Source organism: Leucopleurus acutus, assembly GCF_964270905.1.
Source record: "Leucopleurus acutus genome assembly, chromosome: 20".
NCBI lineage: Eukaryota > Metazoa > Chordata > Mammalia > Artiodactyla > Delphinidae > Leucopleurus > Leucopleurus acutus.
In genome coordinates, this window is record NC_139162.1 from 50,719,840 (window position 1) to 50,742,910 (window position 23,071).

Sequence of the window (23,071 nt, forward strand, 5' to 3'; positions counted from 1 at the left end):
CCCACGTGCCACAACCACTGAAGTTCACGTGCCTAGAGCCCGTGCTCTGCAATAAGGAAGCCACCGCAGTGAGAAGCCCGTGCAACACAACGAAGAGTAGCTCCCGCTCAACACAATTAGAGAGAAAGCCCACGCGCAGCAACGAAAAAGACCTAATGCAGCCAAAAATAAAATTAATTAATTAATTTTTAAAAAGAGTATAGTTTTTTAAAATAAATTTATTTATTTATGGCTGAGTTGGATCTTCGTTGCTGCACACGGTCTTTCTCTAGTTGCGGCGAGCAGGGGCTACTCTTCATTGCGGTGCACGGGCTTCTCATTGCAGTGGCTTCTCTTGTTGCAGAGCACGGGCTCTAGGCGTGCGTGGGCTTCAGTAGTTGTGGCATGCGGGCTCAGTAGTTGTGGCGCACGGGCTTAGTTGCTCCGCGGCACGTGGGATCTTCCCGGACCAAGGCTCGAACCCGTGTCCCCTGCATTGACAGGCGGATTCTTAACCACTGCGCCACCAGGGCAGTCCCTAAAAGTATACTCTCTTAATAAGGAAAAATGAGACTGTTTAAGGAGAAGTCATTGGAACCCTCCAAACACACACACACACACACACACACACACACACACATCCAGACACACACACACATCCATGTTCTTTTTTTTTTTTTTTTTTTTTTTGTGGTACGCAGGCCTCTCACCGTTGTGGCCTCTCCCGTCGGGCTCCAGACGCGCAGGCCCAGCGGCCATGGCTTACGGGCCCAGCCGCTCCGCGGCATGTGGGATGTTCCCGGAGCGGGGCATGAACCCATGTCCCCTGCATGGGCAGATGGACTCCCAAACACTGCGCCACCAGGGAAGCCCCATCCATGTTCTTATTGCCTACTAAAATCCTTGTACCTCTCCTTGATTACCCCTGGTTACAGGGAGCTCACCACCTCTCAAGGACATATACCATCCTCCCCCATCTCTTCCACCCAGGCGGCTTTGGGAGTGGTGGGGTCTCCGAGCTTTGATAGGAAACATCTCCAAAGCTGAGGAAGGCCAAGGAGAGCTGAATGCAGCTGAGCAGCTGAGAACCAAGGCTAGGGCAGGAGGTGTCGGATATGAGACCATGAAGGTCTCAACTGCCACAGTCCCAGTGTCCCTTAACAGCCCCCTCCCTACCCCTTCAGGCCCCAGATGGTAACACCAGCTCTCCTAGATTTCCCCCAAACCTTTGTCAAGAGTCCTTTTTGAAATGCCCCTCGGTTCCCAGCTGGAGGGCCCCAGGTGTCTCCTCCTGGGGCCCGGCCTGATGCACACCCTGACCCAGAAGCTGTCCTATTTTTTCCCAACTGTATTACCAGAGCTGCAGAAGGGCACAGACATCACAGAGCAGCCCACCCATTTCACTGATGGGAAGCTGAGACCCCAAATGGTGTGTGTTTTTCAGTGACTCCCTGAGTGGTGTAGAGGTAACATGATTTGCGTCTGGTTATATGAGGGCGATGTGTCTTTGGATGTACATATCACATCTAGCATATTTAATGCCTGGCTCTATTCTCAGCTTCAAATAGCTTAACTCAGCGATTCTCAGCTTTTTTGGTCTCTTTACATTCTTAGGGAAAACCAAAGAGCTTTTATTTCTGTTTCATAAGCCATATCAGAAATTAAAAATGGAAGTTCTTGGGACTTCCTTGGTGGCGCAGTGGTTAAGAATCCGCTTCCTTGGTGGCGCAGTGGTTAAGATCCCTGGTCCAGGAAGGTCCCACATGTTGCAGAGCAACTAAGCCCGTGCGCCACAACTACCAAGCCTGCACTCTAGAGCCCATAAGCCACAACTACTGAGCCCGCCTGCCACAACTACTGAGGCCCGCGTCTAGAGCCCGCGCTCTGCAACAAGAGAAGCCACTGCAATGAGAAGTACGTGCACTGGAACGAAGAGTGGCCCCTCCGCTCGCCGCAACTAGAGAAGGCCCACGCGCAGCAACGAAGACCCAATGCAGCCAAAAATAAATAAATAAATAAATTTATAAAAATAAAACTGGAAATTCTTGAAGATGATTCAAAATTCATTTTTAAATAGCAATAATAAACACATTACAGGCTAACATAAATAACATATTCTACGAAAAATTTTAGTGAGAATACTGTCATTATTTTATACTTTTGCAAACCTCCTCAAAGTCCAGCATAACAGAAGACAGTTGGATCCTCCTGGCTGCTTCTGCATGCGGTCTGCTGTGATATCACATGCCATGCAGCTTCTGGAAAACCCCACCTGGCACTCATGGGAGAATGAAGTGACAAAGGCAGAAAATGTCTTGGTATGAAAATTTGACCTCACGAACCCCCTGAGATAGTCTCAGGAACTAGTGCCCAGGTCACACTTTGAGAACTGCTGGCTGAACTTATTTAATGCTCACAATGATGCTAGGAGGTGGGTACTAAAATGAAATTATCCCCACGTTACAAGGGAGAAGGCCCAGAGTGGTGAAGTTACTTGTCCAAAGTCACACAGCAGTAAGGGGTAGAGCTGCAGTCTGAACCCCAGAAATTAGGCTCTTAACCTCAGCAAGATCTGTGTGTGTGTATGTGTGTGTGTGTGTGTGATCATAAATTGTATAGTATGAGTGCACTTCTCAAGGCCTGGCATGGCACCTGCCCAGGTCACACAGCCAGGAAGTAGCATCAGGAGTTAAGAGCCAGTGCTCTGAGCTTGAATCCCTTACCCTGACACCCTAACAAGTCTCTCTGGGAAAAAACAGGAAAATATTATTGGCTGACAGACCATCACCAACAGGCTATCTAGTCTCTCTATGCCTCAGCTTTCCTAGTAAAATGGGCTTAGTAATAGAGCCCAGCTCAGAACCTTGCTGTGGGGAAAAAAATTAGCAAAACATAAAAGATTAGTTCCCAAGTTGTTCAGTGTGGTTATCCAGAGCCACTTGAAGAGTGTTCCCATCAGCCAGTGCACATGAGGGTTCAGAGGTGTGTGCCTCGGTTCCTGTCCAACCAGACAGAGGAATCCTTGCTCTCTGCCAGCCTCCACCCACCTGCCTCTCCTAAGGCTCCTGTCCCACCTTCATTAGTTGCATTGTGGTCTCCTAGGAGCACTTAAACTCCTGGAAACCTGCATGCCAGGCTGCTGAAGGGGCTTGGGAGAGAGAGGTGTAGTATCTCCTACCAGAGTGGGAAAGGCCTGGCTCAGTCACCTGGGTCCCCAGTTCTCTGTGGGAGGCGCTATAACTCCTTAGTTCCCATTTATGGTCTAATGGGAAGCTCTGATGTCGGGGTTGCCGTGGGAGCAGTGGTGGGTATAAGACCCCAGGATCCTGGTCTCGGAAGTTCCTTGGATACCTGTGTCCCAGTCCCTGGGAGGTCCAGTTGTCAAATCCTGCTCTTATAAGGAGGGGGGCAGAGCTTGGGTGCAAGGTCACCTTCTTGTCCAGGAGGTCTTGCTGACACCCTTAAATTCTCTCCTGGAAAAGAGTCTCTAACACCTGGATTTGCGCCCTTGGAGGGGGCACCGACGTCTGGGTCTCCACGCCTAAAAGAGACTCAGGTGCAAGGTGCCCGCCTTATCCCGAGGGGCTGCCGGGGTGCCGGGTTCTCTTGGGGAAGATGGGATGATAGTCCCTCCCGGTGGGGTATAGAGATGGTGCCCGGACTCTGGTGTTCTTCTCTCGGGGTGGGAAAGCTGACTTCGACGTTCTCGTTCTGGTGGAGTGAGGGGACTCGGACACCAGAGCAGCCCGGGACTCCCTTGCTTGGAAACCCCTACCACGGAAAAGGCCAGAGTGGCTGGAGCTGGGCTGGACCCAAGGGCGGAGAGTCTGTGGGCGGGGCTCCAGCAGGCCCCGCCCCCGCCCGCCAGCGCTGTCCCCGCATCTCGAAGTCTGCGAGGCCTCGGTGGGCGCTGAGAGCCTAGCGCCACAGCCCGCGCGACTCGCCGAGCCCGGCCCGCCCCGGGGTCTATGGGGCCGCTCCTCTGCTGCGCCGCCCGGCCGGCCCCACGCCGTGCCCGGAGCCTGACCCGTGGCCAGGTAACAAGGCTGTGGGTACTGCGGGTAGGGAACGCCTGGGGGCTGGCATGAGAGGACAGGGAACTCCTGGGTCCTGGAGGAAAAGGGGACCGGAACTCCAGTGTGCTTGGAGCTAGGGCATCGGAACGCCTGTATCCCGAGGCTGAGGGAGGGGGCGCACAGATGTTGGGTTCTGGAGAAATAGGGGGCTGGGGGATCTGGACACCAAGGTCTAGGGCATCGGGACACTTGGTTGGGGAGGCTTGGGGGAGGTGTGGATATGGGGAGCGGGGGTGGAACCTGAATGCCTAGTCCTGGAGGAATGAAGACCGAATTCAACATGTTCCTTGTTCTGGGGGATCTGGATACTAGGACACTTGGGCCCCGAGTGTCTGGTCCATCCTGGGGGCGTCCTCGGGCTGAGGCTCTGGCCACTGCATCTGGGGTTGAGGCTCGCACGTCCGGGCCTTCGGGGAGGAAGTTGTGGTTGCGGAGATTTGGCTGCCCAGGCACGTGGCATCACCCCCGAGGGGCTGGGGGTGGTCCTTGGGCAGAGCATAGGGTGGGGTCCCTGGCCTCTGTCCCCCCTACCTCCTTAGCCCAGCCCGGGAAATAGGCGCACGGCAGATGCAAGGAACCGGACTCCTGGGATGGGCTTCTGGGGGCGGATTCCCCGGGGCAGAGGGCTCTGGGGGCTGCAGCCGGGCACGCCCGGGCCCCGGCGAGGCGCCCGCCCCCCTCCCGGCTTGGGCATGCTTGGCACGCAGCGCGCGGGCCGGTCGGATCCGTATGCGCGCCGCGTGCGCCTATTGGTATGCGGGAGCCGGCCCGGCGCGGGCGTGAGGCGGGCGCTCTAGCGGGCGGCGCGGGGGAGGCGGCGGCGGGGCACGTCCTCGTCCTGAGCTTCTCCCAGAGCCCGGCGCGGTGAGAGCTGCGGACTGTGTAGCGGGGCCCCCAGGGAGGGGAAACTGAGGCAGCATCTAGCCGCAGCTCCTTGCTGGGACCCTGCGCCCCACGCGGACCTCGGTTTCCCTAGTAGGTGCCCCGCCTGTCCCCTCGGGCGCTGAGCGCTGCCTCCCGCTCCTTCCTGCTGCAGGAGACGCGGCTCTCGAGTTCCGCAGGCTGCTCTGAGCCCGCCTGAGCGGGTCTCCGCGGAGATGGCGGCCCCCTACCCCAGCAGTGGCGGTGGAGGCGAGGTCAGGTGCGGGGGAGGTCGCGGCGGCAGCGTCCCTTGGGACTTTCTGCCGGGGTTTGTGGTCAAGACCCCGCCCGGACCCTGGTGAGCAAAGCTCCGCCCCTCGGGCTGCGGTCCCGCCCCCAAGGCGGTGTCCCGGGAGGATTCACACTCACCTTCTGCCCCGCCCCCTCGGGCCAGAATCTCTTACCCGGAGTGGCTCAACCGTTGTTCTGTAACACCCACCCCACACACCTGGCGTTCTGTTCCTAGCCCCCTTCCTCGGAATTCCTACCCAACATTCTTATCTCTCTCCTCTTCCTCCTCCTTCCCCCAGAATTTACACCCCAGGTTCTGCTCCACGGCCGGGTGTAGAAGTCACACTCAGGCTGTGCCCCACCTCGGGAGTGTTGAATCCACTTTCAACATCCCGTCCCGTTCCCGAGGCCCCAAGAGGCGAGGCTCGTCCCCCAACCCCAGACCCCTGAGTCCCCGGGCCCCGCTGACGCCCCCTCCGCGCCGCCCGCCCAGCCTGCAGGCGCAGCGCAAGGAGAAGTCCCGTAACGCGGCGCGCTCGAGGCGCGGAAAGGAGAACCTGGAGTTCTTCGAGCTGGCCAAGCTACTCCCGCTGCCCGGAGCCATCTCCAGCCAGCTGGACAAGGCGTCCATCGTGCGCCTCAGCGTCACCTACCTCCGCCTGCGCCGCTTCGCCGCTCTCGGGGCGCCACCCTGGGGGTTGAGGTCCGCGGGGCCGCAGGTTGGCCTAGGTGAGTGCGCATGCGCGGGGGTGGGGGGGTCCAGGCGCGCTCACCCGGTGCAGGGCACCCGGTATCTGAGGGTGCGCACCAGCTCTCTCCCAGCTCCTGCATCCTGAGGGAGTACAGGATTTGGAGTCAGACCTTTTGTGTGTTCCTATCAGGCGGCTTCAACTGTCCAAGCCTCAGTTTACTCATCTCTAAAACGGGCTCACCAGGTAGGGACGATTTCATGAATTCTGGCCTAATCACGGGCCTGGCCACACTGGATCATACAACCAGTTAATGCTCTTATTGTTATCAGGGAAAATGAATCATTATTATCACAAAGGAGATTATCACAGCGCCATGGGCGGGACAGGGGGGACCCAGCCTGGGCCTCCTATCCACTAATGGGCAAGAAACTCCCGCACTCAGACCTGAGGGACCCCAGAGGGAACCTCTAGAGTCTGAATTTCCAGTTTGGGATGCGGGAGGGAGAAAGGATAATATGGCAGGTAAGATGGCGAGCTTCAGAAAGACGGGGGTCCCTGTCCCCACTCAGCCACTCCCCACCGTTGTGACCCTGGGCAGGTCGCCTCACCTCTCTGTGCCTCACTTGTGAAATGGGAATCATGATGAAGCCCCACCCCCACCCGCAGGGCTGAGAAGAGAAGAAGATCTACCAGGTAATATGTGTATGTGTAAAGACCCTAAACACACCTGGCACAGAGTAAACGATCAATGTCTAGCAAGCACTGTTATCAATGGTTACCTGCAGGTTTATTGACCATCTACTGTGTGCCTGCTACAGTTCTGAGCCCTGGAGATCCAGCAGAAAACAAGCTGCATAAAAGTGCCTGCCCTGGACAGGCTGACATCCTACTGGCCAAGACACAATAACGAAATGCAATCAATAATATGTTAAAATATAGAATATGTAAAACACAGATATATAGATAGATAGATATCTACTTTCATTATTATTCAGACTTCATTATATAGAAGTGTTATGTTATTGTTATTACTTCTATTTTATGTTTTATTACTTTACTCCTATTACGAGAAGAGAGAGAATCGTCTTCATCTGAGGTCGCAGGTGACAGGGACAGGGCACCCTCGGCTACTTCCACCCCCCCCCCCGAAGGGTTGTCCTTAAGGTGGGGTTGGAGGGGCTCCAATTCCCCTCCTGCCCTGGTCTCAGGGGGGAGGGGGGAGAGAAAATAGCATTGATTAAACTCGCAATAAATCACCATTTAAATTTAAATAATCCGGCTTCCCAGGCGGTAATTAGGCGAATTGACTGGCGCGGAGAGAATGCGGCATTAGCGCCGCTGATTACTGTCATTACCGCGAACAACATGTGCGCCGGCGGGGGATAAACATCTTGTCTATTGTCCCCAAGCCCCGGGGAGAGAAAGGGGGAAGACGCTGAGAGAGCCTCACCGGCGTCCGGCCTCCCCCCTCCGTGCTTGCCGGGATGGCTAATTCAAGACCACTGACCTCAGCAACCTCCCTGCCTGTACGTGGGAAGGGGGAGGGGCAGGACAGTGCGCGGGGGAGACACTGCGTGGACTCCCGCTGTACCCACAAAATTAAGAAATTGGGAGCATTTCCTGCTCTCCCGGGACCCCAACAAGAGGCCAAGCACCTGCTTCAATAGTTCAGATGGGAAAACTGAGGACAGTGAATTAGCTGCCGTCAGAGAGCAAAGCATTCTGCCTCAAGCTCTCTGTAAAGGAGGGGGCTCCCGCGTTCTCCTCAAAAATAATAGCAGTAACATACCAGTCAGACACGGTGTTGAGTGCTGCATCCAAATTCACTTGCTAATCCTCTCAAAAATCTTCGGAGGGAGGCAATGCTATGTTCCCATTTTACAGAAGGGGAAAACTGAGACCCAGAGACGTGAAGCTCTTTGCCCAAGGTCACACAACTGAGAAGGGGCCCAGCTGAGATTTGAACTCAAGTGGCCTGGCTCCAGAGCCCACCTTCTCAACCACCATCCTTGGCATGCTTGTGGGTCTCCAGGGATGGGTCCTATGTTGCAGGTCTCGGCCTCTCTCTGGGCCTTGCTCTACCATCAGTGAAATGGGATGACAGATGTTGAAGTCTAGCCAGGGGGCTCTAAGTCTGGGGAGGAGACAGCCTTGATCTCCTATCAGTGTTTGTCATTCATTCAACAAATGCCCAATGAATACCTTCCCTGTGCCAGGCACCGTTCTAGGTGCTGGGGACACAGCAGGGAACAGGACAAAGTCCCTGCCCTCAAAGGTGGGCCTACACACCTGACATGGTAGGTCCCTTGCCCCCCGCCTCCCTGATATCACCTTTCCACCCCTCTGGCCTCTTCAACCCCCTCCCCCACATGGGCCACCTTGCTCTTCAGAGAAGCCTGTTCCCACCTCAGGGCCTTTGCACTTGCTGAGCTTCCACCAGGAACTCCCTTCCCTTAGAATGTGAGCTTTCCAGTCAAGCCTTCCCTGACCACTCTATTAAAAATGACAACCCTGGGACTTCCCTGGTGGTCCAGTGGTTAAGACTTCTCCCTCCAGTGTAGGGGGTGCAGGTTTGATCCCTGGTCAGGGAACTAAGATCCCACATGCCCAGGGCCAAAAAAACAAAACATAAAACAGAACCAATATTGTGGCAAATTCAATAAAGACTTTAAAAAGAGAGAGAGAGAGAATAGCACGTGGCATATAGTAGGTGCTTAAAAAAAAAGACAACCCCCTGCTCCCAGCATGTCCTATCTTCCTTTCCTGCCTTATTTCTTTCCATAGTACTAATCATCATCTAATACTATATATTTTTTATTTCTGTTGTTTATTGTGTTTCTCCCCTACAGCACTTTGTGTGCTGAGCCTAGAATAGTGCCTGGGGCACAGTAAGGGGTCACTAAATATTTCTTGGGTGACTATAGAACTGCGTGAGGGGAGGAGGGGGGACATCACAACTCACAGGTCAGGCACGGCCTCTCTAAGTGACCTTTGAGCTGAGACTGGAAGGAGGTGAGGGAGCAAAAGCTAGGAGAAAAGCTGGGAGGAGAGTTTTCCAGGCAGAGGGAACAGCAAGTGCAAAGGCCCTGAGGCAGGCAGCAATCAGCTTGCTACATGCAGGTCACAGTCGTGAGGTCAGGGGCTCCAGAGAGGAGTAAGTGAGGCAGGAAGTGGTCAGCGGGTCAGGGGCCAGGTCCTGCAGGGCCTCTCAGGCCGTGGTGAGGACTTTGGCTGTTACCCCGAGTGAGATGGGAGTTACAGAGGTGATGGATGTGAGGGCAGAAGCTGGGAGCCCAGTGAGGAGGCAAGTGCAGTCGTCCAGGCGGGAGGTGGGGCAGCTAGACCAGGGTGGGGGCAGTGGGGTGAGAGGTGGTCGGATTCAGGTGATGCAGTGAGGGTCCAGCCTCAGGACTTGCAGAATATGGGTGAAGGTGTGGGAGAAAGCGAGGGTCAAGGTGGATGGTAAGGAAGCCTCACCAAAAGGTAGAGGTGCCTGAAGTAGAGCTTATTCCGATAAGAATAGTGCAGGACTCACCTGTTGTGTACCTGGCTGTGTGCCATTTGCATGCATGAACCCACCCATTCAGCTCCAGCCCTAGACCCATTTCACAGATGCAGCTGAGGAAAGTACAGCCAGAAATGCACCCACTCCAGTCCTCAGACCTGCTCCCAGGGAGCAAGGCACTCTGATTATGGCAGGGGGCTCCCTCACCCAGACTTCCAAAGCGAATGAAGTCCCAGCCCTTCATTAGTTGCCTTAGCCCAGGGCAGCAAATCCCTCAGGGCAGTTGAGAATGGGAGGTGGAGGGGGACCCCTGGGAGAAGTCTTGGCTTCTCCCCTCGGCCCCTCAGCGCCCCCTCTGTGTGTGGGGGAAGATGACAGCTGGGACAGTTTTGTTCCAGCAGAGGCAGGCTCTGATAAGAAACTCAGCAAATGTTTGTTGAATGAGCGAATGATGGTTGGGGTCCGGATGTGAGGAGGGGGCAGATCTGAGAGTAGGGAAGGGCCCACAGCTGAATCTGGCGGACACAGGAGTTGAGGTATTTGTGGGAGAGAGGAGGAAACACAGAGAGAGGAGTCAGGGAGTTGGTGGATTTGGGGCAGGGGGAGGCCGGGGGTAATAAGACACATCAGTCAGGGATGGGGACAGAGGCCGGGGAAAGGATGAGGGAACAGCAAGTGGCTGAGCCCTCCCCCTATACACACCCCCCTCCCGACGTGCCCATTAAGGCTGTTAATTGCAGCCGTTCAGTCTGACCTGGGCTGATCCTGTGAGAGGGAAAATGAAGGAATTAGCAAAAATGACAGGGGAAAATTGCGACAATTAGCAGGCGGCATTGTTCCCGCCTGTCACCAGGCTGGTTCCCGCTGCATCTCGGGGGAGGGGTCCCCATCACACACACCCCCCGTTATTGTTCCTGGAGTTCCAGGCGGGGGTGGAAAAAGGGTGTGAACAGCCGTGGGGATGCTGGGGGTGCTCCTGGGAGAGGAGGCGAGACCAAACATTAAGGGGCTGGGGGTGGGGCTTGGGAGCTGCGTCCTGATTGGGGGGAGGGGGTGGCGTTTCGCCGCCTGGTGTTTTGATGGTCTGGAAATAACAATAGTAATCACGCTATTAATACTGATCCCAGCTCTGTTTCAGAGCACCTGCTGCATGCGGGCGCCTGGTAGGCCCTTTCAGTTCCCTAAGCCAACTGAATGCTCAACACCCCTGTGAGATCAGCTCGTTAGCAAACCCACCTGACAGAGGAGGAAACTGAGGCACAGAGAAGTGAAGGCACTGGTCCCAGGGCACACAGCCAGGGAGGAACAGTCCTGGGGCTTAACACCAGAACTGGACCCTCGGCCCTGCAGGAACCAGGTGCTTGGGGACCCTCGAGGTCACTGGCTCCCCAATCTGGGCAGGGACCCCTTGCGGGGGTCGTTCTCTGCAGGGTCAGGGAGGGCAGCCTGGGTGGGAACAGAGTCCAGGAACACAGGGCCTCTGCCCACGCCCAGCATGGATGTCTGGGGCCCTCTGCTCCTCACTGCGGGGGATGGGTCGGCCTGTGTCTCTGTTTTCTGTCTACTTCTCCGTCTCTGTCTTCCTGCCACTTTCTCTGTATCTGTCTCTGTACATCTGTTTCCCTCTGTCCCTCCATCTCTTTATGTCTCTCTGTCTTTACCTATCTCTGTCTCAGTTTCTCTGTGTCTATATATGTCTCTACCCCTCTCTGTTTTAAAAAAAATTTTATTGGGGTAAAATTTATATAACATGAAATTCACCATTTTACAGTGTGCAATTCGGTGGCACTTAGCACGTTCACAATGTTGTGCAACCAGCACTTCTATCTAGTTCCAAAACATTTTCATCACCCTCCAAAAACCCTGTCCCATTAGCAGTCCCTCCCCATTCCTCCTACCCCTTCCCCCAGCCCCTGGCAACCACTGATCTGCCTTCCATCTCGGGGTTTGCCTCTTCTGAACGTTTCATATAAATTGAATCCTACACCGTGTAGCCTCTGTGTTCAGCTTCTTTCACTTAGCATAATGTTTTCAAAGTTCATTCACGTCGTAGCATGGATCGGTACTCCATTTCTTTTTATGGATGAATAATCTTCCATTCTATGAATATAGCACATTTTATTTATCCATTCATCAGTTAATGGACATTTGGGTTGTTTCCACCTTTTGGCTATTAGGAGTAATGCTGCTATGAACATTCATGTACAAGTATTTGTTAGAGCACCTGTTTTCAATTCTTTGGGGTGTATACCTAGGAGTGGAATTGCTGGGTTATATGGTAATTCTATGTTTGACTTATTGAGGAATTGCCAAACTATTTTCCAGAGTGGCACATTCTCACCAGCAATGCACGGGGGTTCCAATTTCTCCACATCCTCGCCAACACTTATTTTCTATTTAAAAAAAAAATTCGAACCATCCTAGCGGGTGTGAAGTGATCTCTCACTGTGGTTTTGATTTGCATTTTGCTAATGACAAATGATGTTGAACATCTTTTCATGTGCTTATCGGCCACTTGTGCATCTTCTTTGGAAGAATATCTGTTCAAATCCTTTGCACATTTTTGAATTGCGTTGTTCATCCTTTTGTTGTTGAGTTGTAACGTCCTTATTTCTTTCTCTATTTCCTTATATCTCTCTGTCCATCTATTTGTCTGTCTTTGTCTCTCAATGTCTCTTTCTCTGTCTCTCTGTCTCTCTCCTTTTCTGTCTCCTATCTGCCTCCTTCTCACCCTTCAGGTCTGAGCTCAAACACCCCCTCCTCCTTCAACAGGCCTTTCCCCATGCTTCTTCTTTCATTTATTTATTTATTTATTTTAAATAAATAAATAAAATATTTTGGCTGCGTTGGGTCTTTGTTGCTGCACGTGGGCTTTCTTCAGTTGCGGCGAGCGGGGGGCTAGTCTTCGTTGCGGTGCACGGGCTTGTCATTACGGTGTCTTCTCTTGTTGCGGAGCACAGGCTCTAGGGGCGCAGGCTTCAGTAGTTGTGGCTCGCGGGCTCTAGAGCTCAGGCTCAGTAGTTGTGGCACACGGGCTTAGTTGCTCCGCAGCTCGAACCCATGTCCCCTGCATTGGCAGGCGGATTCTTAACCACTGTGCCACCAGGAAAACCCCCCATGCTTCTTTATTTCACACCACCTATTCGATTCTTCATAGGGCCAACAGGCCCTGGCCTCACCCCTCCCTCTTCCCCCAGCCCCAGGCCGCAGGGGCCCCGTGGCGCTGGTCTCCGAAGTCTTCGAGCAGCACCTGGGAGGACACATCCTGCAGGTGAGGCCCCTTCCCTGCCTGCTGCTCCTTGCTGCCACCTGGTGGCCGTCTCGGGAGAACCGCACCCTTTTCTCCAGCATCAGCCCCGTAGGGGAGCCCCAGAACTGGGAGGCAGAATGCTCAGGCTCCCCCTCCTGCTCCCCCCAGGGCCACTGAAGCGCCTTACCCCAAAATAATCCATCCCAGGCGGAGATCCAGATTTCAGAACCTCTTACAGATGCCAGGCCCTCCTCTCCCCGACCCCTTCTCTCCCCACTCTAGTCCCTGGACGGCTTCGTGTTTGCCTTGAACCAGGAAGGGAAGTTCCTCTACATCTCAGAGACAGTCTCCATTTATCTGGGTCTCTCACAGGTAAGGGGCCCGCAGCAGCCTGCCTGGACTGGGTCAGCTGCCATCTCCCTTGCCGGCCCTCCTCTCTCCTGGCCTCACCATCTCAGCATGAAAAAAAAAAAAAAAAAAGACTGGATCTTTGGTTCCCAAAGTTTGTTCCTTGGAACCCCACATGGCACCTAACATGGCTCCTCCTCCCAGGCAGAGGAGGGTTATTAAAGTAAGAGGTCGATTTGGAGAGAGCAAAATAGCAGAAAAGCTAAATTTGCTTATGAGGGGTTGCCAACTGTACCGTATTTACCAAAACTTGTTTATTCTTAACACTTTTAAAGGATTACAGCAATTCATACCGGAAGGGCTTGGGGTTTCCAGCTTGGAAGATTTTCTGTGGCATTTTAGTTGACTAGTTTTCATTTTGCCTTTATTTCAACCCACTGTTTCTGTTCCAGCTCCTGCAGCTGGTGGCTGAAAGGTAAAAGGAGGGCAAAGAGAAGCCAAAAGCCCCCAGCCCTGGAGTCTTGTCTCTGTGCAGCATCTTAGGTCTTGCCAATGCGATCAGTACAAATTGCTGTCAACTTTTATCATTGTTACAAAGATTTTGACAAATGGTAAATTTAGAAAATTCAGTGCATTGGTATTTGGCCTTCATGAGCAGCTCTTCCGTGAGTTGTTGGAGGTTCCTGGAGGAGGAAGACCCTGAAGGGAGAATATGGACAAGAGGAAGGGAGGGAGGAAGAGTGGGGGGAAAGGCTCAAAGCTGGTGTGTGTGTGTATGGGGGTGTTTAATAAGGGATAGAGGGAAGCATGTGACCCCAAGCCCAGGGGCAGTGGGAGCCATGGGAGGTTTCTTTTCTTTTTTAAAAATTTTACTTTATTTTTATTTTTGGCTGCGTTGGCTTTCCGTAGCTGCGCGCGGGCTTTCTCTAGTCGTGGTGAGCAGGATACTCTTCGCTGCGGTGCGCAGGCTTCTCATTGCGGTGGCTTCACTTGTCGCGGAGCGCGGGCTGTAGGTGCATGGGCTTCTGTAGTTGCGGGCTCAGTAGTTGTGGCTCGCGGGCTCTAGAGCACAGGCTCAGTAGTTGTGGCGCACGGGTTTAGTTGCTCCACGGCATGTGGGATCTTCCAGGACCAGGGCTCAAACCCGTATCCCCTGCATTTGCAGGCGGATTCTTAACCACTGCGCCACCAGGGAAGTCCCATGGGAGGTTTCTGAGAGGAGGAGGGCCATGGTCAGGGGAGTAACTTAGGGAGGGGTATGTACGTGGGGACTGAAGGCCAGAAGACCAGTGAGGACGCTGGGACAGAAACACAGCAGGGAGAAGATGAGTGCGGGGACTGGGAAGGTGTGGAGGTAAGGGCACTACTGTGAGAGATTTGAGGGATGAATTGAATGTAAAATCTGTCTAATTAAAAGGTTCTAACTCTTTGAAGAGTTTGAAAGCCATTCCACTGCTTGTGTCCTGATTTCCATCCTGTGAGTCATTTCAGGGCGCAGTTGTTTGCTGTATGGGGGTGAGTGAGTAAGCAAGAGCTGCGTATATGAAGGCTTACGACACCCCCATCCCAACCACATACACAGCTTCTTTATACTGTAGGCAGGGGCAGAAAATCCTTAATAATCTCTGGGTTTGAAGTGGGAGGGCACGGGAAGCGCCTAAGTTTTTATTCTCCTTTAAAATGGTTTAAATATATATATTTATTTATTTTCTAATAAAAACACACACCTGCTTGCTGGCGAGTGAGCCTGTGGCAGAACAGGAGGGCGAGTGACTGCGCGCGCCTCACCCGCCCCCTGCATTCCCCTCCTTCGCCGGCAGGTGGAGCTGACGGGCAGCAGCCTCTTCGACTACATTCATCCGGGGGACCACTCAGAGGTGCTGGAGCAACTGGGGTTGCGCGCCCCGACCCCCGGACCCCCCACCCCGCCCTCCGTCCCCTCCTCTTCCTCCTCCTCGTCCTCGTCCTCCTCGCTTGCGGATACCCCTGAGATCGGTAATTCTCAGCATCCCCAAAGAAAGAGGCCTGAGGGTAGCTTAGGGGGTGCTGAGTACAATGTATCCAACTATGTCTCCTTTATACAAAAACACTCTTGTTAGAATTTTGCAAGCAAGTTTTTGTAAAATGAATCAGAGTCTAAATTGAGGTAGCGAGACGTGGCTCCCTAAGATTGCCTGGATCCCCAAGATTTGAACTTTAGAAAGACCCCTCTGGCTGCAGAGTGGAGGTGGGTGCCTGTGGGTGACAGATGGAACCAGGCTTTGGTAAATAATAATAACAACGTGTGCTTATTGGGCATTTACACGTGCCCTGCCTTTAAGTACATAATTTTATTAAATCCTAACCACAAGCCCACAAAGCAGGAGCTATGACTATCTCCATTTTATAGAGGAGGAACCTGGGGCACAGCATAGAGAGGTTGTGTCCCAGGTCAGCTGTAAGTGATTGAGCTGGACTCCAGCCCAGGCTTGTCTGACCCCGGCGCCTGTGCTTCTACTCCTCTCCAGTGGAAAATTCCACTCCATTTTGGGGAGTGTGTTGGAGATTACCCTTTTAGCTCTGAGATATTGAGGGACTGAGGTTATCTTTCTCATAAATAGGCTTTTCTTATATGGAGTTTGCTTAATACCCAAACCATCTGAGCTATCAGCAGTGCTTGCAAGCTTGGGGAGATGTTTGTGACACGTGTGGGACTGTTAGGGAGTGTGATTATATTTACACCTCAGTTTGAGGCACAGGGTCATCTGGGTGTGAGCATATTTATAAGACAATTTCACAGGGTTTATAGAATAATCTGTATTTGTGTGGCTTATTTGTTGCTATAGCCCAAGCCCCCACTCTGTGCTCAGCCCTCGGTTGGGCAGGGCTGGGGACACAGTGGTGACAAGAGCCCCAGCCCCACCCTCCCGGGGCTCACAGTCCAGTGGGGGAGACTGACCCTGTCCCCAGACAGTGATGACTCAGAGTGGGCAGGGCTGGGGTAGGAGACCCCAGAGGGGCAGCTGACCCAGCCTGGGGGTCAGGGAGGACTTCCTGGAGGAGATGTCTGATCTGAGACCTGGAGGTTGTGGCTAGAGATGATGTCAGCAGGAGGCAGTTCTTGCCAAAGTTTTAGGCCATGGTGAGAAGGAGCTGGGCTTTCCCCCAAGGGTACTAGGGAGCCATGGCAGGTTCAGAGCAGAGGAGGGATGGGGTCAGATCTGAGCTTTAGAAAGACCAGGCTGGGTGCTGCTGGGAGGGAAGGTTGATGTAGGATGTCAGTGGGCTTGTAGAACCAGTAGGTGCGTCTGTGTGACTGTGGCCATGACCCTGTGTCTGGATAGCTCTGTAGAGGGCAGGGGTGGCCCGTGTGTGTCCTCTTCAGGACCCCATAACCTTCCTTCACTCTTCGTCCCAGAGGCCAGCCCCATCGAGGTGCCCCCCTCCTCCCGGGTCCAGGAGCGCTCCTTCTTCATCCGCATGAAATCCACCCTCACCAAGAGGGGGCTGCACGTCAAGGCCTCAGGGTACAAGGTGGGTGTGAGCTCTCCGCCCCAGCCTCTGACTCCCGGGTCCCCTCCCTGGCCCAAGGAGAACGCCTGTATTCACGTCAGCTCTGTCCACGGGCCCCCCTGGTCCTCCCGCCCCACTGGCCCCGCCTTGCCCTCCTCCGATCGCGCCTGCCACCTGCAGGTCATCCATGTGACCGGTCGCCTTCGGGCCCGCGCCCTGGGCCTTGTGGCCCTTGGCCACACGTTGCCCCCGGCCCCACTGGCTGAGCTGCCACTGCACGGACACATGATCGTCTTCCGACTCAGCCTGGGTCTCACCATCCTTGCTTGTGAGAGCAGGTACCGGGGTTGGGGGCTGAGGTGGGAGGATGGGGGCGCACGGGAGAGGGGGGTAGGCAGGAAGTCAGAGGAGCTCGGGGGCGGGGGTGGGGGCGGGGCCCTGGGGAGCCGCGGGAGGAGGGAAAGCCGCGGAGGGCGAACTGGAAGAGGGAGTGAAGGCGGGGGCTAGGGCGGGGCCTGGGGCGGGGCCTCTGGGATGGAGGCGGGGCTGTGCTCGATTCCGAGAGACCCAGGCCCTCCCTTCAGCAGAGCTCCGCCCTTCCCTGATCCTATTTCTCTCTGCCTCTCCGGCCTCTCATCTCTCACCCACTCTCCCGCACCACGCAGTGGGGGTAATTAAATAGCGAAAGAGTCTCCAAGCACCGAGCGCCTCCGGAGTGGCCGGGCCACCCCACACCCAGGAGTGCCGTCTGCTTGAATGCCCATAGCTGCCCGAGGAGGGACACTACTATTTTAAATATTCTCCCACCCATTTTACAGAGGGGAAAACTGAGACCCAGAGCACTCCAGAGCCAGGGTTTGGACCCTGAGGGATTCCAGAGCCAACCCTGCCTCTTTCTCCCCACCCATGGTCTGGGACCCCTTCTCCCCTCCTCTCTGTTGCCCCCTGCCCTCAGAGTCAGCGACCACATGGACCTGGGGCCCTCGGAGCTAGTGGGCCGCAGCTGCTACCAGTTTGTCCACGGACAGGATGCAACCAGGATCCGCCAAAGCCACCTGGACCGTGAGGACCCCTCACCCCAGACCTGAGCACCCCCACTGCCCCACTCCCTGGAAGTCCTTCTCCCGGGCTGATCACAGTCCCTCCTCCTGCCACCTCCGGGGGCTCCACTCAGCACAGGAAGAGCAGGAAGGAGACTCTGAGCAATGGCTGAGGATGGGGGCGTGGGGAGTAAGGGGAGCCGTGGGGTAGCTCTGACCCACCCTTCAGAATCCAGGGGCCTTGATGCCGGGTTACCGCTCCATCTTTCTGACTCGGGCTCTCTCTGCCTCCCTCTCTGTTCTTTGCCTTTCTCTTCTCCACACCGTCTCACCCTTCCTGTTTCCCTGTTGCTCTCTCTCTGCCCGTCTCCCTGTCCACCTCTCTCCCACTGCCTATCTCTCTCTGCCCCTCTCACCTCATCCCGCCCCTACCCCATCCCTTCCGGTGTCGCCGGTCCCTGGGCTGGGCCCAGTGCTGGACAAGGGCCAGGTGATGACCGGTTACTACCGTTGGCTGCAGCGCGCCGGGGGCTTCGTGTGGCTACAGTCCGTGGCCACCGTGGCCATGAGCGGGAAGAGCCCTGGAGAGCGCCACGTGCTCTGGGTCAGCTACGTGCTCAGGTGAGGGTTGCGCCCCTCTCCTCTCCCACGGGGAGCTCAGAACTCCCTCCAGAAGATTCTGCCAGCTCTGCCCACCTTCGGGTGGGGGCTTTTCAGGGAGGGCTTCTAGAAAAGGACAGATGTGGGCAGTGGTGGTGAAAACATGAAGGGGAACAGGGTCCAGTGAGAGTAAAGGCCTGGAGGAGGAATGAGCTTGCAGGAGGCCAGGGGTGGGTGGCGGAGTGACAAGCGCTTCCAGGGAGAAAGAGGCAGATATGAAGTGGTCTCAGGCCTAGGGTGCTTCTGGGGCACTGGGGAGCCATGGCAGGCTCTTACCAGGGGAGGGCCGCCACAGAGCAGGGCAGATGATGGAAAGAAGCTGGAGGTGGGAAGGACGTTCGAGGCCGAGGGCACAGCACAGGCAAAGGCTCAGGGTCACAGCCGGACCCATCTGAGGAACTACAGGGGATGCTCTGGGCTGGAGTGTAGTCTCGAAAGACGAAGCTTAGGATGGTGGTGGGGGCACTGGGGAGCCATGGAAGGGTTTAGGGCTGGAGAGAGTCACAGTCAAATCTGCTTCTTGGAAAGACCACTCTGGCTGCCATGTAGAGGGAGGTCTGTGGGACAAGACAGGGATGGGAGGCCAGGGGCAGGTTCTGGGAAATGCCAGGCAGCACAGGTGGAGGAGGGGAGGCGGCCATCTGGCCATCTCTGGCTTTGCGGGGCCTGGGTCTGAGCCTCTGAGAGGAGCAGCAGGTTTGGAAGAAAGATGCTGAGGTCAGATGAGCATGAGGTACCCGGGGGACACTTAGGTGGTGACATCCAGGCGACCGCGGGCTGCAAGGTTTTGGCCTCGGGAGACTGGGCCAAGCTGGGCTAGAAGCCAACTTGGAGTTTGGGGTCCAATGATGAGTCCTAAGTGCCTCGGGCGGGGGCGGGGGGCAGTGTCTATACTCAGAGCGGGAGGGGAAGTCTACACTCACAGGACTGGCAGGCAGGAGGGAGTCTCCCCTCACCAGAGGCTGGGTGGCCCGGGATTTGAGCTCCCAATCCCATCTGTCTTGTCCCAGTCAAGCCGAGGGGGGCCAGATACCTCTGGACGCCTTCCAGCTTCCAGCCAGCGTGGCCCATGAGGACACGTCCAGCCCGGAGCCAGCACCCACAGGTGAGCCCACCTCCCACCCCAGCCCCTGGGAGGCTCCGAGTGGCCTCTGGGACCTGTGCTGTCTGGTGCGGAAGCCACTAGCTTCACATGTGGCTATTTACAGTAAGATTAAAATTAAAATTCCATTTCCTTAGTTGTACTCGCCACGTTTGAAGAGCTTGGTGGCCATAGGTGGCCAGTGCAGATATGGAACTTCCTTCCAGAGGACAGCCTGGGTCCAGACATGAGCCTCTGACATCTGGGCATGGTCATGCTTTGTGGTGGTGGCCGTCCCATGCATTGTAGGGCATTCAGCAGCATCCCTGACTTCTACCCACTAGAATCCAGGAGTGTCCTCCTTCCCAGTTGTGACAACCAAAAATGCCTCCAGACTTTGCCAAGTGTCCCCTAAGGGGACCAAACCCCTCCAGCAGAGATCCACGGGTCTTGACCACGGGGCGCCGCTCTATTCCACAGATGGGAAGGCTGAGGGCTGGGGACGCGCACACACGGAGCCCTTCCGAATCTTCCTCTTGCAGAGCCAGAGCCACCAGTGGAAGGAAAGGAGGCCGTCCCCCCGCAGGAGGACAAGGCCCCCCAGCCCCGGGGCAAACCCATCAAAGTGGAGCCCGGCCCGGGGGAGACTGAAGACCCGGAGGACAGTGGGGATGAGAAGCCGTCCGGCCACCTGGCCCCAACGAGGCCCGAGTTCACGTCCGTCATCCGGGCGGGTGCCCTGAAGCAGGACCTGGTGGGGCCGTGGGGCCTGGCGCCTCCTGGGGACCCCCCACCTTCCCTCCTGCACACTGGCTTCCTGCCCCCCGTGGTGCGGGGCCTGTGCGCACCTGGCACCATCCGCTACGGTCCTGCCGAACTGGGCCTCGTGTACCCGCACCTGCAGAGGCTGGGCCCGGGCCCCACCCTCCCCGAGGCCTTCTACCCCGCGCTGGGCCTGCCCTACCCGGGGCCCCTGGGCACCAGGGTGCAGCGGAAGGGGGACTGAGGACTGGAACAGCCCCCCACGTGGCCGGACCTGGGGGATGGGTGGGGACCAGGGCTCTGAGCCCCGGTGAATTAAACGCCTGCTCCCCGCTCTGTGGCTCCTCTCCGGGGTCAAGGAGCTCCTCTCTCCTTTTCTTCCTTCTTAGGTATCTCCGCGTGCCCCCCAGCGCCTTCCGCCCCTACCCTCCTCCTTCGCTCAGCATCCCCGCAAAAGCAACCACCACTCGGAATCGGGAGCAAGGGAAGGGTCAGGTTTTAATGTCCCGGTCCTCGGGCCCTGGCAGTCCAGCGCCCAGCCGTTCCCCGCGGCCGCGGCCCTGCAGCTCACTCCGGTGGCGGCCGGCCCGCCTCGTCCGGCCCTTCCGCTGCGGCGGTCCCGTCGTCTTCGGGCACCAGTTCCACGTCCAGCTCCAGCTGGCCCATGTAGAGGCCGACGGCACAAGCCCAGAGCAGGCCGGCGGCCAGCACGGCGCCCACGCCTGCGGCCGCGCCCCCCAACGAGAGCTGCATGGGTCCCCGCAGCACCGCCAGGCCCACCACATAGGAGGCGCCGCCCCACACCACACACAGGCCGCCCAACAAGAAGAAGCCTGTGGGACAGAGTGCGGGCCGGCGTCAGGGAGGCTGATCCTGGGGACCCAGGCCGTTCACGGGACTGAGGTGGCGTTAGAAAGGGGATGGGGCACACTCAAGAGCGGGGTAGAGGTCAGGGACAGTACACAGCCAAGGTCGGGGACAGGAGAAGGAATCGGAGGGGTGGCTAGGCTTGGAGGTGGGGGGCTGGTCTGAGAGCAAAGATAAGGTCGGAGGGGCAGGGGGCAGGGCCAGGCTGGGGGTGGGGCTGGGACAGAGACCCTCATCTTTGTTGAGAAGTTAGATTGGAAAAGATGAGGACCCACAGCCCTGCCCTGAGCCACCCCCTCTGGTGGGTCCAGTGCCCAGGAGGTAGAGATGGGGTGGGTAGAAGGTGGACACTCACAAGTGAAGGTGAGGCAACTTCCGGTGGGGGAAGAATGAGGGGTTCTAGCGACGTTTACTCTGGGGGGGGGGTGACGGGATGGGGCAGGAGTCTACCTTCCCCAGTGGGGGAGGGAGCGCCCCACTCCCTGGTGGGGGCGACACTGGGGTCTGCACTCACCGTAGGCGGCCTCCCGACCCATATCACTCTGCATGAAGGAGATGACCCCGATGCCTGATGCCAGGAGGCCATTGCGGAACCAGGAGAGGAAGGCTGGAGGGGGTGGGGCGGAGAAATCCACATCAGCTCAAACCCTGCTCTGCAGCCCCCCAGCCCAGACAGTCAAACTGAGGGGCGCCTCTTCATCTCACCGCCCAGTCTGGCCCCAAATCCCCACCTTGTCCTGGCGGTCCGCCTACCAAACCCTATCCCCCCAAAACCCTCTCTCGTCTCCATCTCTGAGCCCCTCCCCACCCCAAACTCTGCAACACCAAAGATTCAAGACAGTCTGCAGAATCTGGCGGAGGATCTAAGATCAAAATTTCAGAACCTAATCTGAGGACAGGAAGGTCCCAAGAGGTCACCTTGGTCAACGTCCTCCCCACATGTGTATCCCCAAGGGGTGCCCCCTCACTTCTTCCTCAGACCTCCCAACAAATTGTTACCCCCACACACACTCCCCCAGGCCTCTCTCCAGCCTTCCCCTTCAGTTTTCTGAAACCTCACTATCTGCTGCTGGGTATGCTCTTCCTTGGTGTCATTCACATCTATTCAAGTCCTTGGTGTGGCACTAACGGGGACTAGTCGGGTTACAATCCCCCCACCCCTACCCCATCCTGTACCTACAAGACCAGTCCTCTCCAATCCGGAACCCCACCGCCCACATGGGGCCCCGCCCCCTGCAGCCAGGAGCAGCACGCCCTCCAATCAGCCCAGAGATTTTATTCTATTGGTTGTTCCCTCTTCTAATCCGCAACTTCCTCCCTCTTCTGTGGGGCTCCACGCTCCCGCTTTATGCAGAGTGGTCGCCTCTTTAATCTGAACTGGCCCCTCCAACGAGGCCCCCTCTTGTAGGTAACTCCCCCGCCCATAGCCCTCTTTGGAAGCCTCTCCCACCCAGACAGCGCAGTTTGATAAGGCTGCCTGTCCTGGCCCGACCAACCTCTCCAATCCCTACTGCACCCCATAAACCAGACCCACGGTCCCATCCACAAGCCCGTCTCCTATGCGGACAGACTGCGCTCTTGCAGCCTGCGCTTACGCGGAAGCCCTTCTCCCCCCTGAGCCCGGGCCCCGTTTCCAGCAGAAATCCCACCACCATCCTCCACTCGCGCGCGCGGACAGCTCGGCTATGTGGATCCCCCTCTCCCATCCGGGCCGACCCCAGCCACAGCCCCAGACCTGTCTCATGAGCCTTCCGGAGGAGCCAGGCGTCTGCGCGGTCCAGCTCGGACACTGGGGGCGGCGAAGCCCCAGCGCGGGGGCCGTGGCCAGGAGCAAAGGACCCCCGGGCGCCCCCGCTCCGGGGCCGCGGAGGCGGCAGCAGCGCCCCCCGGAAGCGGAGTCGGGCAAGGCGGGCAGCCCGAGCCCACCACCAGCCACCTCCCATGGTTCGCACTACGGCCGCGGCGCACCGCACCGCCCCATGGGCCGCCCGTAGGCTGAAGCGCACGTCATTCAGGCTTAGCCGCTCATCTATTGGTTTAGCGTGTGCCACTCAGGTCCGGTGCGCACTGTTCATTGGTTGAAATAGCTGTGATCCCTCCTCTGTCATCTGTGCCGGTACTGTGCGTCCCACCTTGCTTCTGGGGCTGGACTTCGAATCCCAGCGTT

The 23,071-nt window shown here is 56.5% G+C and overlaps 2 protein-coding genes across 2 annotated transcripts; one reads left to right on the top strand and one right to left on the bottom strand.

Moving 5' to 3' along the window:
- Positions 1–5,152: 5,152 nt before the first annotated feature.
- On the top strand, positions 5,153–20,290 carry NPAS1 (neuronal PAS domain protein 1; the record flags this gene model as incomplete). The annotated part of the gene is made up of 11 exons (XM_082862859.1): positions 5,153–5,274; positions 5,701–5,936; positions 12,602–12,675; positions 12,937–13,026; positions 14,823–14,997; positions 16,400–16,515; positions 16,675–16,832; positions 17,450–17,556; positions 18,008–18,155; positions 19,205–19,299; positions 19,818–20,290. 11 exons carry the CDS (start codon positions 5,153–5,155, stop codon positions 20,279–20,281), a joined length of 1,785 nt encoding a protein of 594 aa, XP_082718985.1. The 3' UTR covers positions 20,282–20,290.
- A 243-nt stretch (positions 20,291–20,533) lies between these two features.
- TMEM160 (transmembrane protein 160) lies at positions 20,534–22,851 on the bottom strand. Its single transcript, XM_082863168.1, has 3 exons — positions 22,640–22,851; positions 21,419–21,511; positions 20,534–20,870 (listed from the first exon to the last, which is right to left on the bottom strand). The coding sequence occupies exons 1-3, from the start codon at positions 22,845–22,847 to the stop codon at positions 20,605–20,607; spliced, it is 567 nt and encodes a 188-aa protein (XP_082719294.1). The 5' UTR covers positions 22,848–22,851; the 3' UTR covers positions 20,534–20,604.
- Between the last annotated feature and the right edge of the window lie 220 nt (positions 22,852–23,071).

Excerpts from the sequence above, each read along its gene's own strand:
- TMEM160 (XM_082863168.1), bottom strand. The coding sequence starts at position 22,847 with ATGGGAGGTGGCTGGTGGTGGGCTCGGGCTGCCCGCCTTGCCCGACTC. Across the intron at positions 21,512-22,639 it reads CCGGAAGGCTCATGAGACAG|CCTTCCTCTCCTGGTTCCGC; the intron begins GTCTGGGGCTGT and ends CACCCCCTCCAG. Across the intron at positions 20,871-21,418 it reads GGGTCGGGAGGCCGCCTACG|GCTTCTTCTTGTTGGGCGGC; the intron begins GTGAGTGCAGAC and ends TCTGTCCCACAG.